The sequence below is a fragment of the Crassostrea angulata genome, chromosome 8, assembly GCF_025612915.1.
Source record: "Crassostrea angulata isolate pt1a10 chromosome 8, ASM2561291v2, whole genome shotgun sequence".
NCBI classification, from domain to species: Eukaryota; Metazoa; Mollusca; class Bivalvia; order Ostreida; family Ostreidae; genus Magallana; species Magallana angulata.
Genome location: NC_069118.1, coordinates 11,428,057 through 11,447,151, shown reverse-complemented (window position 1 = coordinate 11,447,151; position 19,095 = coordinate 11,428,057). Strand labels below are relative to the sequence as shown.

At 31.8% G+C, this 19,095-nt stretch overlaps 2 protein-coding genes across 3 annotated transcripts; both read right to left on the bottom strand.

The window, feature by feature from the left end:
* Positions 1-3,051: 3,051 nt before the first annotated feature.
* Positions 3,052-3,869, bottom strand: LOC128159296 (fucolectin-6-like). The gene is made up of 2 exons (XM_052822355.1): positions 3,482-3,869; positions 3,052-3,269 (listed from the first exon to the last, which is right to left on the bottom strand). The coding sequence occupies exons 1-2, from the start codon at positions 3,747-3,749 to the stop codon at positions 3,052-3,054; spliced, it is 486 nt and encodes a 161-aa protein (XP_052678315.1). The 5' UTR covers positions 3,750-3,869.
* An 8,668-nt stretch (positions 3,870-12,537) lies between these two features.
* Positions 12,538-16,568, bottom strand: LOC128158034 (fucolectin-like). Of its 2 annotated transcripts, XM_052820707.1 has the most exons (3): positions 16,532-16,568; positions 16,093-16,377; positions 12,538-12,895 (listed from the first exon to the last, which is right to left on the bottom strand). In XM_052820707.1, exons 2-3 carry the CDS (start codon positions 16,367-16,369, stop codon positions 12,675-12,677), a joined length of 498 nt encoding a protein of 165 aa, XP_052676667.1. In that variant the 5' UTR covers positions 16,370-16,377; positions 16,532-16,568; the 3' UTR covers positions 12,538-12,674. The 2 variants fall into 2 exon arrangements, with proteins under 2 accessions (XP_052676667.1, XP_052676666.1); XM_052820706.1 differs by lacking the exon at positions 16,532-16,568 and having other exon boundaries at positions 16,093-16,413.
* Between the last annotated feature and the right edge of the window lie 2,527 nt (positions 16,569-19,095).

Here is a 19,095-nt window from a genome sequence, read left to right as displayed (position 1 = left end):
CAACTTTAAAGTTGGAATTTCCAACTTGAATCTTGTAATTTCCAACTTTAAAGTTGGAATTGTCAACTTCAAAGTTGGAAAAATCAACTTTAAAGTTGATTTTTATTATATTTATATATATATAGATAGACAGATATATACTATGATTTTTTGTTCAGTGTGAATTAGGCTTTACTCACAAAAAGAATGGGGGATCTCATTTGCTTTCAAGAAGAACTCAATATAATAATACAACAACTCGAACTCACTGGAATTAATAGAACATGTCATAATTATAATTTCAATTTTATTTTTTGAATTCCATGAAAACAATAACTACCGGTATGTCATAATCAATATATATATGTATAAAAGGTTGCTTGATTGTATCATATACATATAAAATAAATTTTAAAAATCCTCAATAAATAAAAGAATTAAAAGGATTAAGCATGATGAAGCATAGTACTGAAAAACATTAAAGAAAGTAATTATATCCAAACAATAATCTATTCTGCAATTTTCAACAAAGAATTTTCAGTTAACACATACAAACACGGTAGTATGTGCATGATAATCTTGAACAATTAATAAATATGTTGAATTGAATCCCAAGATTAAAATTGGAACTTCCAAAATTAAAGTTGGAAATTCCAACTTTAAAGTTGGAAATTCCAAGATTAAAGTTGGAAATTCCAACTTTAAAGGTGGAAAAATCAACTTTAAAGTTGATTTTTCCAACTTTAAAGTTGGAAATTCCAAGATTAAAGTTGGAAATTCCAAGATTAAAGTTGGAAATTCCAACTTTAAAGTTGGAAAAATCAACTTTAAAGTTGGAAAAATCAACTTTAAAGTTGGAATCTTAAAAAATAAAAATATATATAGAGTGGCACTAATACGCTTCCGTATACGTAGAATACAGATTAATGGATTAATGACATAAATATTGAATGTGCTTATTAAAAAAGGCAACATAACCAAATTCTTCAAAGATAGTTTTTCTAAATGTAAAGAAAATAGTTTTACCTTTTGTCGCCATGGTTGGTTCAGCACATCATTAACAGTTGTTGGCATTATTTATCGACAAAACCAAATTAATAGTGTTTATACACTGTTGACATTTCATTGAATATACGTCTTTCCGACTTTTAAGGTCACCTGAGTCACTCAGGTTACCCCCATTTATATTTGTTATAAACTAAATGCATGATTATGATGTTCATGAGGGTCTCTACCAAAATTGTGAAATTCATGACCCCTGGGTCATGGGTTCAGGCTCTAGCGTGGGGCCAATATGGCATTATAGTTAAAATGTATTAAATCTTAGAAAATCTTCTTCTCTACTCTCATTTATATTTGTTAAAAACTAAATGCATGATTATAATGTCCATAAGGCCCTCTACCAAAATTGTGAAATTCATGAATCCTGGGGCACGGATTCAGGCTCTAGGGTGGGGCCAATATGGCCATATAGTAAAAATGTATTAAATCTTAGAAAATCTTCTTTTCTACTTTCATATATATTTTTTAAAAACTAAATGCCTGGTTATAATGTCCATGAAGCCCTCTACCAAAATTGTAAAATTCTTGACCCCTTTTTTAGGGATTCATGCTCTAGGGTGGGGCCAATATGGCCATATTTTAAAAATGTTTTAAATCATAAAAAATCTTCTTCTCTACTCCCACACATGTGGGCAAAAAACTGAATAAATGGTTATGATGTCCACTAAATCCTCTACCTAAATTGTGAAATTCATGGCCTCTGGGTCAGGGGTTCAGGACATGAGGTGGGGGGGGGGGGGGGGACAATATGGCAATATAGTGTTAATGCATATAGTGTTTAAAAATTTTCTTCTCTATTCTCACACATCTGTATTAAAAACTGACTTATAATTATGTTTACTAGGACGTCCTCTACTGAAATTTTAATTTTCATTTCCCCTGGAGTTTGGGTTTTGACTGTAGGGCAGGGTCAAAATGGATGTATAGGTGTTAATGCATATAATGTTAAAAAACTATCTTCTTTACTCACACACACCTGAAAAGAAAACTGAATTTATGATCTTAAGTTTTTTGCCAAAATTATAGGTCTCACAGTTCTTTTTGAAAGATTTCAGGCAGGAAGGTGGTCGTCATTACAAATTTATAATTTTTCTACTCCAGAATGAAATCTAATTAATTAAATGCATATGAGACTCCTCAACAAGTTTGTGTATGGGTGACATGCTACTCAGGTGACCGTTAAGACCAATTGGCCACTATTTAAAAACTATTGATTTTTTTATTTTAAGCCCAAGAAAACAAAATGCAAAAAGTTTTTTTGAATATTCTATTAACAGAAAACTAATTAAAATGAATTTCATAAAAAAAGTAATCCGATAGATATGGTTTCGCACAATGCAAATACATTGATATTTTGTTAAGTTGTAGGCGAAATGTATATTTTAAACGAATTCATAACTCTTTTCGTCCAGAAATATGTCAATAAAACATTGACCAAAAAATTGACCAAAATACAGGTACATGTAACTTTAGCATTAGTTACTTTTTCCGTCACATTATCGACGAAATTTAACGAAAATACACCAACAAAAATCGATCCTAGGGGGAAATTCCAAGATTTCGTCATTTTACCCAGAAAAATAACGAGAACATTTTTTTGGCTCTATTGAAACCTGACTTACAGATCAGGGCGTATCTCGTAATTTTTCATATCATTAAATGAATGTAGTTTGAACGTCAATGTTGTAGAAAAAAAAACATTGGATAACTAAGAAAAATTGGATGTAAGGATAACGAGAGACAAAGTTTAGATCTAGAGGCGGTCAGGGGGCAGGAATATTATGATATTTTGAAAGAATGTTATCTTAAATTGTGCACCTTGACAAAATGGAAGTAATTTTGTCCACTTTTTGTTAACAAAATATATATTTCAATATATAACGTATTCAGCTTGCTTTAAATATCAAACATGATAAAAAAAAATTACTTTTTGACACTTTATTGAGTCATAACAGGAATCAAGCATTTAAAAAAAAGTTTTTATTATCATAAATATTCAGCTTTCTGCTTTCATTCTACAAGTACACCCCAGACAAGAACCTCTGCAGGAGTCAAGTAGTTGAAATTTCCGTTGACGATCTGTAACTCCACATAACGTCCCACTGTGTTATGGGGACAAAACGTTGCAATTCTTTGACCTTTGAACGCATGACCCGTAAAATGTCCACAGAAATGCATGTCCTGAATGTTTTCTCCAACTTTGATATCAAAATCGTGTAACTGATTACCTGGTTAAAAAAACAAATTAAATGCCGGATATAGTTTATTCAACAAACATTTAAATTTATCAACCCAATTTCTTATTATTATTATTATAGCGATTTGAAAAACAAAATGCAATTAAATTCAGTTAAATATTGTTGCGTTGGTAAGTTATTCGACTCAATTATCTCGCTTATCATTTAGAATAGAATGTAACTTAATATATTTCAGTACTTACCACAACAATCAGATCTGGCAAATACTTCTACTTCATGGATAACGTGTTGTGCTTCTAGATCTATCCTTAGCCAAGGAGATTTTTCTCCCAAAGTGTGGGCAAAGTCAAATAGAAGACCATTGACAGCATTTGATGATGGAAACATTTCTGAACTTAACGTCACTGGTTTAGCATATGCAACATTTTTCAAGACAGGGTAGCTTGCGATACTATTAATATTCAAATGAAGTACACAAATGAATACAGGTGCTAACAACAAGAAATGCATGGTGATCACTTGTTTGAATGAAATGAACAAAAGTTAAGCCAGTGTTTTATAACATTCTGTGGAAGATGTAGTTTTCTGATTCTCTAACCACAATTGTAAACAAGTGTTTATTTATTTGTTGTTTTTCTGCCGTGTTTATTTTAACCGATTTGAAATTTATCTTTTGTGTGAATTTATTGCTGTATTTATTTTAAAAATTGATCACTGGTTACGTTTACAAAATAAAATGTTGGTAGATGAACTTTTAGTGTTTGTTGTTTAACGGCTATTCTTAATCGAAATGACGACACTCTTCCTTGACTAAATAAATGTGAAAAGTACATCCGAAAATTATTATCCGGTTATGAACAATATCAAAATTGCCAATAAGCCTCATTAATATTTATCATTTAGTGTAGAATGGCACTAATGTTTGAACTTTAAGTGGATGTTCTTTAAGTGCAATCAAAATGGAGACAGTCTTCATGACTTAATACACGTGGAAAGTACATCCGAGAAATGATTGGGTATGAATGATATTAAATAAATGGCCCATTAATTGCAATTCTTGATTCTGATTAGTAGGTTTTTTTGTACGGTGACGTAAAACAAGTCTTGCGAGTCCAAACAAGGAGTCGTCGTAAAGGACATTCAGTAGTGTGACTATCAAACAACGGTATATGCTTTGCTAGCGAAACATATTTTATTAAAGATTATTTTGCTAATGAGTAATAAAAATGCGTATAAAAAATCACGAGGAACAGAGTATATGTATAGATATTTGGAAGACAGAGAGAGGGCAAAATTACACTCATGGACTTTACACTGAGAAAATATAGGTAATTTGTATTTAGATAAAGCAATTTCTTTCAATTTTGTTTCATAAAAGTAAGATTGGTTGTATTTCTGGCAACAGTGAATATTTAAGGACCCGGGGAGGATTTAACACAGGTCTTTCTTTAAGGTCGGCCAATATTTTGTCCCTATGGGGCTTACATTATAAATAATGCCCTTACAATGTAACTCCTGTCAACATTTGTCTCAACAATTTTAATTTTTCTTTCACCTTTAAACTTCAAAGTTACACTTTTATGTTTATATCTATATTTTTGATATAGATGAATGATAAAAAATTATTATAACGATATTGTTTCGATTAAGATAATGTGTGGCATAAAATACAATATTGCTCAAATACACTGCAATATGAAAAAATGAACAAAAAAAACCGTGAACAATCTCAAAAATCAATTTAACGAAATACAAATTCAAATCAGAGCAACACAGACCTCCAAAAAGATAGAGGTAGGATCAGGTCCCAAGGAGAAGTGAGCATTCTCTGCTGACCGGTCTTACCGGCCGTGTGCTCTTTGTCGTAATCGGGAAAAATTGGAAAAGTCCGTAGACAATTAGGTTATTAATTATGGTCAAACAATTAGTATGTAAAAGTCAGTCAGCATGCGACCAAGTGGAAGATTGTAATTGCTGACAAGGTCGTTGTATCGACCAAAGAACTTACGAAAAGATGACTTCAAACGAGACTGTTGATAGTCCTGTTTTATCAACATGTTTGTAAGTAGCTTGCGTCGTCTTAGAAACTGTTCATATGAAGAGCATGCCCTTGCGTATTGAATCAACTGAGAGACAAAAACACAATATGCAGGTGTTAAAGGTATATTGCTACATAAGTAAGGACAGTTGACAATAGAAAAATTGAAATGATCGCGTTTATCACAAAGTTTTGTTGTTAGGTAAACATCAATGTCTATGTCCAGTAAAATATCCAAATATGAAACATGACGCAGACTATGTGGTATCTTCTATTTCAAGTTCACTGGGATATATGACCAATCGACTAGAATGAAAATACCTTATCAGCATGAAGTTCAAAATTGCTAAGTGTCATATTCATCAGCTTTTTCTAAGTCTAATTATATTAAATGTATATAGACTTTCGATTTTTACGTAGTTCTACGTTATTGCATTCAATAACAACGACAGTTATAAGTTATGTAACGAATCAAAAGCACATGTTCCTTAGTTGACAAGAGTTTGAACCCTGTGGAGCAAAAGGGAAACAATGTTAAAAAAACCGAAAAGTCATCTATCGGTTTACCATGTCCAACATATTTTAGATGAATTTTATTATTATGGCATTTTGTTTCTGTAGAATAATTATCTGTACATTCATGTGGAACATGTAAAAACACCCCTGTCTCGACTTTGTTGCTGTAATTTTACATACAATTCGCTAACTATTAGTACTTTCAGATCTTTATGCGATCTTATATCGACTCAGTATGAAAATACAGGGAACGTTACTCTAGTTTTGATTCCAATCTTAGATAATGCTTCCTTGCAACAAATATTTAAGCTAAACGTTTTACATTACTTATTACAAACCCATATGTCGCAGTTGATGAACTTTTTGGAAACAATTCTTGAATGTAAATAATTTAGAACAAGACTTTGGATTCATAATTGTTATTTTCAAGCGTTGTAATTTTGATCCTTATTAACGCGTTCACCTCAAACAAGGACCTCTGCAGGGGTCAAAACATTTGAATTTGCCGCCATTATCTGAAGCTGTACATATCGCTCTGTAGTGTTATAAGGACAAAACATTGCAACTCGCTGACTGGTTGAAGCATGTACCGTGAACTGTCCACAAAAATCCACCATTTCGTTAATGTCCTTACTTACTTTAAAATCAATATCTTGGAGTTGAGTACCTGAAAAAAATTATATTTGCATGCATACAATTTACCAAATGAAATAGGGTATTTGTATACTGGTTTTGACGAAAAAATATAATAAAGGAGTACTTGCCTCAAACATCAATGTTACCTGTTTTTTTTTAGACGAAAATTTATGTTAATTGCATGTATATAGTACCATAAGAAAGATCGAATGGTGAAAGTTTTTAAGATTGATCTGGCTGCTTGAGTCATAATTTTATTTAGATTAGAGTAAGTATTTTACCTCAACAGTCAAATGTTGTATACTGGTTTTGACGAAAAAATATAATAAAGGAGTACTTGCCTCAAACATCAATGTTACCTGTTTTTTTTTTAGACGAAAATTTATGTTAATTGCATGTATATAGTACCATAAGAAAGATCGAATGGTGAAAGTTTTTAAGATTGATCTGGCTGCTTGAGTCATAATTTTATTTAGATTAGAGTAAGTATTTTACCTCAACAGTCAAATGTTGCAAACTCTTCTATTTCATGGATACAGTACAGTATACTCAAGTCTACCCTCATCCAGGGGCATTTCTCAAAGTATGAGTGAAGTCGGATAGTGGACCATCGACAGCGTTCAATCCTGGGTCGCCTTGGGGATTTTTTTAAACTAAGGGACCCTGGTTTTGAATATGTAACATTTGTAGAAAACAAGTTGTGTTTAGATAACATTCGCATGAAAAACACAAACGAATGCAAACAATACCACTAAGGGAGGCATTAGAAAGACTAGCATTATTGTTTGGTGAGTTAAGTCAGTTTTATAGAAGGAATGATATAAAACAATTTTGTTTATAATGTAAAATTTGTTTTGTCATTGTCACAGTTGTCGATACATGTTTGCCTGTTAGCACCTAGTATGTAAAAACGTTGAGTTAAAATATTGTTTACCCAAAAAAGCAAATTAAATGGCTTGCAAAAGTATCATACAATAAAATTAGTGTCAACAAAAATTTAACGTTAAAATATAACGGAAAAACCTCATATCATAGTGTTATTTTTGCTTTCACCTTGTTTGGCTTCTTATTTGTTAGCAAATGAGTTTGTTGTCCTTATCAAAAAATAATTATTAACCTAATGACAATTTAGCGTATGTTTTCACCCTTAGTAATCGAGTGGTGAGGCAAATCTGAGACATTCTAAAAGAAAATGGGGTATCAATAAGTATAATAATAAAATATGTCACATCGTGTATTATTAAATTTTAAAGCTTGAATAGCTCATAAAAATACTTTGTATGCATATGGATGTCACGATTATTATCTTCATGAAAGAAAACTCCGTGTAACTAATTGCTGCTAAAGCAGTTACATTTTATTCTAAGATGAGACCTTACCAGAAAGTAACTGGTTTTTTTTTCATCTCCACTCAACATTAAAAATTTCAAATGCAAAAAGATAGCATTTAAATACATTGTTAAAGTATTTGGTCATTTGTTTAGTTTTAAGGAGCCTGGAAAATCACCAGATTAACCATCAGACCTACATAAAATTTATAATAAAATTTGATTTGCTTTAAGCTATGATTAAGTTAAAATAATTTTAATGTGGGCAATTTCCAATATTTTCATATAGAGCTCTTTTTCTAAATGAGATCAAAACAGTCTAAGAATGGCCACGATAATCGAGCCTTCTAAATATGGCAACAAACTATTTTGAAAGCTGCAAAATTCATACAGGGTTTAACCGGGTTAATTTAGACATGTCATGATGGTGTAATTCGTACAGTTCCAAAGTTTATGTACAAGTGTGACTGTTACCGTTAATAAGTGGCGTGTCTGTCAACGTATCTGTCTGGCGTGTCTGTCAGGAAACTAAATTTTTTGGGTGGTTGGGGTTGGAGCGGCTTGGTTTTATAATTGTTTTTATAAATACAAGTACATTCCAACAACAAAATTTACGCCAACAAATGATGTTTGGACCTTGGCATTATGCAATGTACAATGTACCATTATAATTATGTTTCTGGTGCAGAAAAAAATTGAAAGCGCAATGATGAACGGCGGGAAAATCGTTAAAAACGAAGACATCATCTAGGTTTAATCCTAAAACAGAACAATTGAAAAATTTAGAGACAAAATCTTGATAAAAATTCGAAATTAATCAGTAATCAATCATTTCACTGGTCATTCATTACAGTATAGGAAACCAGTCAGAGCAGAACTGGATAGAAAATACTTTTGCATCAATGGTTATTCCTGCATGTATAGAATGCCTTTTCCATTCTCAATGAGACTAACTTACTTATGGTTTATCATATATTTTGTAATTTATATTTTCTGTTACTTTCGGTAACGCATCAGAATCTCCGTCCTAAATCAAAAACCCCATCCGGACCAAAGAAGACAAAAAATTGGTTTAAAAATAAATATCTATTTAAATTTTGGTAGATGAAGTCATATAGAATATCTTTGTACACAAAATAAAACAAACACATAGGAAACATACATATACATCATTATTTATGAAAAGAGTTTGCTGTTTACTTTTAATCTACGTGGACATGGCTCTGCCCCACATTTGAAAGTTTTTAAAGTTCACAAGTCCGGTTAGGTACATTTTTCTCCTGTAGCTGGTTAATGCATTTTGTCAAACTATATCTACAATGAGCAAGGGAGGGATGTACCTCATTTCACTTATATTTATGTAACTTTAAAAAAATGTAATAGTAATGTTTCCCATCAGAAACTGGTGAAGTTTTCCTCGTGTGAGCTTACTTAACCTTTCATAATGGTTTTCTCGTCTGAACCACCAGGGTCAGGTGACATATTTTTGATTAAGTGTGTTCGATTTGACCATTTATTCTGTTAAACTTCATTTATGCGAATACAGTTTTGTAAACTGTATTTTTAATGGAAGTGATTTCTGATCGATAGTACGCGTACCTACAAGTGGCGATAAACAATGTCAGGTGATATGTAAACGAGTCTTCAAAATATATTTCATTTCTTCATATACATATCATCTGCTTTGTCACGGTCCACCCATTCTATTCGTTTTGATTGTATGATTGTGAACAAAATATGGAATATTGTTAGCATTATGTAACATTCCGTTACTTCATGAAATCATGTAATTGTAATTACACATTTGCATAAAATACACTTGTACTTGTTTGCGGTTTGATTAAAAAAACGGACTGATGTAGCCTTTACCACGTGATTCGAGGTACTTTTAGGAAACAGAATAATAACTTGTCAATTGTTCCTTACAAACATTTCTTGACAGAGCTAACCTAAGTACAATTAGTACCGATGGCGATATACTACGTTACTTAAAATAACCACTCAAATGTAATTTGAATACGGTTTCAACATTAAATTTCAAATTATTTTTAACAAAATATAAGTACGATAATTTCCCTCCACTTATAAGTATTGTAACGTGAATTATATAAATAATTCATTTTATTGTATTTCTGCCAACTATGAGGAACGCAAAGTTTGAGAAATATTTATTTGTATTCAAATTCACTTATTTGAACAGAAAAAACAATGTGTGAATACGATTTTCTAAGATCTGCTTAATGAGACGTTTGCGACGAAAACGGATAATAAATCTAGAATAACTAAATAAACACTCTTGAATTAAAAAGGTACTGACTTGCTAAGAGAGCAACACATGATTTGTTGGACTTGAGGAAAAAATGTCGCCCAGGACCGAAAGCCGAAGGCAATTCTGTCGGAAGGTCCAACAATGTAAAACAATTAATGGACATTCGTTTTGTAACTCTACCTTTATGGAGAAATGCGATGTGTTTTGATTTTTGATCATTGTATGTGATGAATGCCGTACACTTCTGTATGAGAATAAATATCAGATACCGACAAGCTTGAGACCCGTAAGCACTGAAATATACTTCATATTTTTTTCCCTTCAATACATCTTTCTTAGACTATATTAAGGTTCAATTACAGGCGAATTTCTTGGAACAAGGAAGATTAAAATTAAATATTTTCTTTTATTGTGATTAAATAAAAAATATTATTTCTAAGAGTTACTTTAATGTATTACACGAACACCCCAGACAAGAACTTCTGCAGGAATCTCCGTTGACGATCTGTAATTGTACATAACGTCCCACGGTTTCATGAGGACAAAACACTGCAATTCGCTGACCTTTGAACGCATGCTCAGTAAAATGTCCACAGAACTCCATGCCATGAATGTTCTCTCCAACTGTTAATCGACGTCGTGTAACTAATAATTAATAACTAAAAACGCATTTCAACATACTGTGGAATCATTAGATTTCTTGATGGCCCAATTTTCGTGGAATTCGTGGGTACCTCTCATCCACGAATTAACATCCCTCACGAATTAATAAATTAGGGCTATAAAGTCATATTCCTTTTGTATGTATACGAAAATACACGAAATTACGTCCCCACGAACCTGTAAAATTTAAGCAATCCACGAAAAACGCCCCCACGAATTTTAATGATTCCACAGTACAGTAAGGTACTAACATACTACAAACAAGCGTTGTTTTAAAAATACAGAGATCCTTATTTTAAATTTTCTAAGAATTAAATAAAAAAAAATAAGGCAATTAGACTACGGATAGGAATTTTTGCTTTGGTAAGAAATTTGGCCTATGGGCATAATCTGTTATCATTAAGAGTAGAATAAAATTTATATGTTAGTTATTACTACGACTTAGTCAGATCTTGCAAACACTTTTATTAAATGTATTTTGAAAATTCCTCCCAGATCTATCCTAAGCGAAGGAAATTTCTCCGGCGAAGTGTGGGTGTAGTGCCATAGAATTCAATAAAAATGGTTAAATTTATATCGATGACCACTTTGCTGAAAAATAAAAACTTATAACCTGTATCTTATTTAAACAGCTATGAAAACAGTGTCATTTTTACACCATAATACGAACCGAAAAGATCGATGGTTGGGACCATTGCCATGATCGTGATAGTTGTACAGTTCAACGTCAGAGAATGGGTGGTTACCAAATCGGTCCATAAAAACACTTCTTTTGTAAACTGCAACCCGTGATTCAATGTGTCAACCTGTTACATCAAATAGTGTCGTAACTCAACGCATCGCTTTATTCGCCGAAGTGTGTACTTTCAACTGCAAATTGTGATAAAACTGCATCAACTTATTTGACAATGCTTTTCTTTTTTCAACGTTTATTATTTTTGTTTCCTATGTTTCCACTTATGGCAGTTGTTTATGCGAATGGCTATTAATGTTTGCTTTTCATCCATTAAGTGATCTTTAGAAATTGCCAAGAAAAGTGGTTTACTGTTTTATATAAAAGAAATATTTACCAAGTACTTATAATCAAATTCGACAACTTCTTCTACACAGACTGTCCGCTGCGTCGGACGGGATTTTTCTTTCTCGGGCTCTAAATCTTTAGTAAAAAGATGTAGTTGCCATGTTCCGATATGGTTTTATATATATATTTTAGTTTTTATATATTATTTAGTTTTTAGTTTAGTGCTAATTTTGTAGATGCTTTTCTTATTTCATAGGTATTTTTAAATTGTTGTCATGAAGAAATATTCTTAATTCAAGAGTTTCTGGGGTCTTCGCACCATTGTCCCCATCATTGAGTTATAAAAAGCTTCTAATGGCACATAGCAACAGGGATTTTATTTACGCATTCCTTTTTTAAAATCAAAATTTTTCTCATATCCTTATCTCATATAAACTTAAAAGGATTAGAAGTAGATGTATTTGTTCTTCTTCTTTGAAAGTATGGAAATTCCAAGAAAATAAGCTAAAAGAAATAGAACTATTGTGACTTAAGGCGACAATTATTAATGAAAATTGGAAAAATTTAGATTTGCAAAAACAGGTATGTGTTTGGAAATTTCTGGATCCACCCGGCCCTGAAGACTGCCAAATTTCTCTATAATATTCATTTTCCAAGACTACTTTTTGTCTTTTCTCCCATCTTGAAATTAATATATCCAAATCATTTTTAAATACTGATGAACTGTAAATAAAGACGGTTTACTAGTATCGATTCAGGGTATATGTCATATGAATTAATACAAGATGAATGCGCACTGTTGATGACATGGCAATATACCACCTAACTTGAAATAACCACTTTACTCCAGTTAAAATACAGTATACATATTTTCAATATCAGACATTTTGAAAATAGAACGAAACGACTTGAATGTTATTTTTCTTTTTTTAACATGAACCAAATAATAAATCGCAGAGTTACTTTAATGTATTTCACGAACACCCCAGACAAGAACTTCTGCAGGAGTCAAGACGTTTGAATTTCCGTTGACGGTCTGTAATTGTACATAACGTCCCACGGTGTTATGTGGACAAAACACTGTAATCCGCTGACCGGTTGAAGCGCGCCCAGTAAAATGTCCGCAGAAATGCATGTCATGAATGTTCTCTCCAACTGTAAAATCAACATCGTGAAGCTGATCACCTAAAAAAAAGAAATTTATTTCATATAGAAACAGAGTAATATTTTATTTATTCACCAATCAAGGGCCCTCAGGAGGGCATATTCATTAAAAAATAATATCACGATTATAACAAATAACGAATGAAATAATAGCCTAGAATGTCCAGGTTCATATTACAACAATATGTAAAATGATTCATTAATACAATGAAATATATGTATGGGATTTATGCATTTACCTGTGTGAGATAATGCGTGAACACAACAGCTATACAGAAACAAAGTGGCCTGAAAACAGAAAGTACTAAGGGACGGTGCCTGCACAGTCGATTAGACTGGTCTACTTGTACTGAAAGTGTTCAAGCCAGTATGCTTATACATAACATAACAACCCTCCCTTCTAAAAGTAAATACATTGCATATTATATAGGTATATATAACTATAACCATTATATTCCACCTTAAAGAATCATTTCACTGAGTTGTACATTGTCAAGTACTTGTAAATCTTCATTTGTCATAAGCCAGTATAATATTTAGTCATAGTTCATGTATTAATTTTTTTTTACAAGAATCATAAGCTAAATTGTAAAGAGTATCTCTTAATGCCTTAGTATGATCACATGAGAATAAAAAAAATGGTTTTCATTATCCACTGATTTGACATCACATCTATTACAGAATCTTTCTTGTCGATGAATGTTCTTTCAATATTACATGTAAGTCATTGAGCGGAAATGCGAAAAAGAGTTAAACTTCTCCTCTGCTCAAAATGTTTAAGTAATCTAAGGTAGTTCTCTTGGCCAAAATTTTGCTAAATAGTGCCTGTAGCAACTTTGTTTTTTGTCAGCGTGTACAGTGAATTTAGAATTCCATTCTTTAATATAGTATTTAAGTAGACAGTCTCTAAGTGCCTTTTTGTATTTTTGTATTGTTACTGACAGCAGACTTTTTCTGCTATCAATACTGTTAGTTAAAAATTAAATTGAGCCATACCAGGGGGGGAGTATTCTGTTCAAACAACTGTTTTGATTCACAATAAGCATTATACAAACGTGGAAAGGATTGACGTTGGTTCTCAAGTTTGTACCAATAACTTAACATATATCTTATGATATCAGAGTGTAAGGGAAATCTTCCCAGTTCAGATAGAACAGCAAAGTTTGTTGCATATTTATGCACACCAAGTATTGATTTGCAAAACTTAAAATGCAATTTGTCACAAAGTGTGTTGCAATAAAGGTTGTCCACTGCACAACCAGAGATCTGAATTTTTCTGCAAATGAATTAAAATACTAAATTTCCGTTATGTACAATAAAATAGGTTAAATAGTATGATCGAAAATGTGAATTGTGGTTTTGATGTCCGGATTCAGAGAAATAACATCCTTTTTAAGTTTGTAAAATGATTAAAAGGCTTTTTGATACAGCTGATTTTGAGCAAGGGAGAATGAGCCTGTGGAACAAAATGACACACCTAAGTATCTGTATTCAGAGACACATTCAAGTTCAACATCGGCAAAGTAAAATTTTGATTTAAAGAGTCTGCCTGCTTTATTAAAAACTATTATCTTAGTTTTTGGATGTATTAATATTGAGAAACCAATCATTGCAGTATTTTTGCAAGATATTAAGCTTTTGTTGCAAATCATCTGCTGATGAAGATAATCAAATTATATCGTCATATCAATATCGCTCAGTCGGTTTATCTTAATGTTCAATTTCATTAAGAGAGAGAGAGAGAAAGAGAGAGAGAGAGAGAGAGAGAGAGAGAGAGAGAGACTTTATCAAGATATCAAGCGAGACAACAATCAGATAATCAATGAAAATATGCAAAGATTTTACTCTTCTGATCAAATAATGAAAATAGCAACATGCAAACAGTGTTTCGATATCTTTAAGAACATCAATAGGAATAAGAATATTATTGTGAAATAAAACATAATAGCGTAAAGTGATTTTCTATCAAGAATTTGTATTGTTGCCCATGATGTTTTCATGAGGTCCGAAGGTTTCTGGTTCTATCATAGTTTTAACATAAGTCTGTAATCCCACGTGTCTAACATTTCATGGTTTGCTGTGTAAGTGCCTTTCATGGTGGTTTTAATTTCACCAAAAATCGTATTTATATTATAAGATATATTTTTATGGGCAATAAAAATTTGCATTATTTGAATTTTTTAATTTCATTTTTGTTGAATCAAAACTCATAAAAGCAAATAGTCTAGAAAGGAATTTTAGTATATGAAGAGTCTAACATTCGTTTGATTGTTGCAAGAAAACAAACAAGATATCTGTGAGCCAATGCTCACTAGTGATACCCCCGCTCTGATGTGAATATGCAAAATAAGCAAAGTCGACATTTAACAGAAAGCTGGCATCCGATTGGTACAGAAATATATCCCACAATATGGCATGCCTAAACAAATAGTGTGATAAAATTTCAAGCATCTGCGATAAATAGCTGCTGAGAAATCTTTGAGGAAAATTGGTTTGAAAATTTTGGCTAAAATAAACAAAGTACTCATTTAACAGGAAGTTGACGTCCGATTGATACAAAAATATATCCCACAATATGGCATGCCAAAACAAATAGTGTGTTAAAATTTCAAGCATCTGCGATAAATAGTTGCTGAGAAATCTTTGACGGAAATTTGTTTCAAAATTTTGGCTAAAAATAAACAAAGTACTCATTACACAGGAAGTTGACGTCCAATTAGTACAAAAATATATCCCACGATATGGCATGCCTATACAAATATTGTGTAAAAATTTCAAGCATCTGCGATAAACAGTTGCTGAGAATTCTTTGACAAAAATTTCTTTGAAAATTTTTGCTAAAAATAAACAAAGTCGTCATTTAACAGGAAGTTGACATCCAATTAGTACAAAAATATATCCCACGATATGGCATGCCTTAACAAACACTGTGTAAAAATTTCAAGCATCTGCGATAAATAGTTGCTGAGATAAATGCGACAGAAATTTTTGTTACGGACAGACAGACGGACAGACGGACGGACGGACGGACAGACAGACACACAAGGGTAAAACAGTATACCCCCTCTCCTTCGGAGCGGGGGAATAATTAAAGTATTTCTTTGCAAAATTCACGATGGTTTAATGTTCGCGGAAAATTGACTAATCTCAAGTGAAGGGAATGAAAAGCACCATGATATATATCACAGTATATTTAAACCAAGACCCAAAGTACTCACCACAACAGTCAGATCTGGCAAACATTTCTATTTCATGGATTTGAAAACTTGCCCCTAGATCTATCCTGAGCCAAGGTGATTTCTCATTAAACGTATGGACAAAGTCAGACAAGAGTCCATTTACAGCGTTAGGTCCCGGAAAATAACCATGAACACCGGAATAAACAGAACTTAAAGTCACTGGTTTTGAATATGCCACATTTGTAAACACAGCGTGGCTTAAGACAACATTCACGTGAAAAACACAAATAAGTGCAGATACTAACATCGAGCGCATGGCGAAGACTTATAAAATTATAAAAGTGAAATTAGTTAGAGATTAGCAAGTGATATATATTTATATATATATATATATATATATATATATATATATATATATATATATATATATATATATATATATATATATATATAATCTATTTTGTTAATGATGTTAAACCTATTAGATGCCGTGCATGTCCCGTCCTTGTAACAGATGTTTGGTGAACGTGTAACAAGTAAAACGAAACTGAAATAAAAACGTATGACACTGTTGTTTAAATGTCAATTTCATAACATATCAATCATATACGTAATGGGCCGTTCAAGGTTTTTTTTTGTGTGTTTATCGGTGATAAATATCTATCAATTCAATCTGCATATATGAGAAATCAAGAGTAAATTGCTTAGTTAAATACTAAGGAGGGAAATTAGGACATGAGACCCACTTTAAAACTATATAGAACTTCAGTTATAAATGTTCGAGCAATTAACAGGTTCCTATATATATCATGATGTCTGACTTGATACATAATTATACCGATAAGTCAAGAGCGGAGTTGTAATAAATAGCTTAAAATTTAGTATATCGTTACTTATTGTAAAATTAGAGAATATTTTTTGTCATTCTATTAAGACATAAATATGGACTAGTTCTTGATCAAATTTAATTAATGATATCAATGTGCTTTATATTTGTGCTTTAATTACGGCTAATTGCAATAGAACTCTCGTTTGTATATTATATATTTATAAAAACTGTACCTAACTTAGTTTTTTTTAATTTTAACTTTTTTGATAAACTTTAATAAATCAGTTATCGGCAAAAACAGGTCTCTAAAGTTCTTAATTTCGACTGGAATAAATTTAAAATTGGTAATCGCCAAGACTTACGCCTCTGCTGCACATACTATATGCGTAAAGCCCTTTTTAGAATTGAGGCACGAGCAGATGCGACAAAATAATTGTTCCGAAAAATTAGAAATTCATGATGTTCTGATATAAATTATGCTATATCTCAAATTTTTGAGATGTGACCCCAATTCTTTTTTTTTACTTTTACATGAAACATTAGATTTATTTGTATGCAAAGGTTTTGAATGGTGATATTACTAATATCATTTTTATTTGGGTTATAATTTAATTACTCCAAAATTTTGAAACTATCATAACATCGGTTGTGTTCATTATGTACGGGGCATTTGAAGACACCTGGGGCCCGTTTCTCAAAAAGGCGTAAATCTGGGCCTAAGTTAGTCCGACTTACAAAGTTACGCCAATATTTAGTCGGGTCTAAGTTGCGTTTCTGAAAGAGGCGTAAGTTAGGGTTTAAAAGTCGAAAAACTTAGACATCTCCGCTGAGTACTAAGCATGCGCATATCGTATTTTGTTTTGCTTTGAGGCTATGATTATATGTGGTGGATCAATTTTCCAATTCAAAGAACATGTAGTACCCGAAAGTACGCATGTTATACTTTATCACTGAATGTGCATATTTCAAGCTGTTCATGACATTTTATATTAATAAATGTAAAACAAATGCCTATACACTTTTTAACATAATGAAATTTTAGAGAAAAACAGTTTATATGAAAGCGGCATATATAAGAGGTTTCTGAAACCAAATATGTGACAATTAAATGCATTGTAGATGATATTGAGGCACAATCTTACATATTATTTGAACGAAACAATACATAGAAATTAACTTCAATGTCCGTGTAAACGTCAAATATTTATAGGATACAGGGACAAGGTACAGTGGATATGCCCCAATACGTCTGAAGAATGAGAAGTTTGATTCATAGACACTGTTGATTTTAGACATTTTCAGATGCTGGGATAAGGCTTGATTCTTTTTTATGAATTCACTATGATATTTATAGAAAATAATATGACCATGAATACAGGCACGTAGCATCAGGGGGGTGGGGTGGGGGGCTGTACAATTGTTTATATAATAAGTATGACAATTGCAAGCTTCTTAAATTTGTAAATATAATGCACACTGTTGTAAAACTGCTAAAACAACGCTTTTATATTGCACGTCGACAACTTCGAAATAAAAAAAAATCCCTTGATATACGTACATCTTAAATATGATAAAACAAAACTATCATGAATTCAAGTAATCAAAGATCAATTCAATTAAATGAGTACAAATAAACAATGCATATGAATATGTACGAAGATCATTGATAGAACATGTGCCCCAACCTATTTTAAAAGAATTACGATCGATGTTAAATATGAACGCAATTTATCACTTCATCCTAGAATTAATAAGATTAATGAATTTGATTTCCAAACATTCAAGGTGTGCATGTGAAATTTTATAACATTCGATAACCTTGACAAACGCATGTCAACAGATCTAAAATTGATGCACACTCTGCACGCTTCTAAAACGTATTTTTAAGTAATATTTTAACAAACAAAAATTGATTGTATCTGAATGCGAGTTCATAAAGATTCCACAATACATGTAGTTTTCATACGGTTTTGTAAAGATACTAGGAGTTATAAAAAATGAAAATGAGAATGCATACGTGTTGTAAAATTTTCAGTAATACATGTATAAGTAAAGAACAGACAACCACACACAAGGACAAATTACAAATGTAAACGTTTTGAGTTGCTCCTATTCATAATTTTAAAATCAGTTTCGTTTCACAGGTTCAAATTTGATAAGAAACATTGAATTTTAGTTCATGCTTACTGAGTATTGATTTAAAAAATCAATAA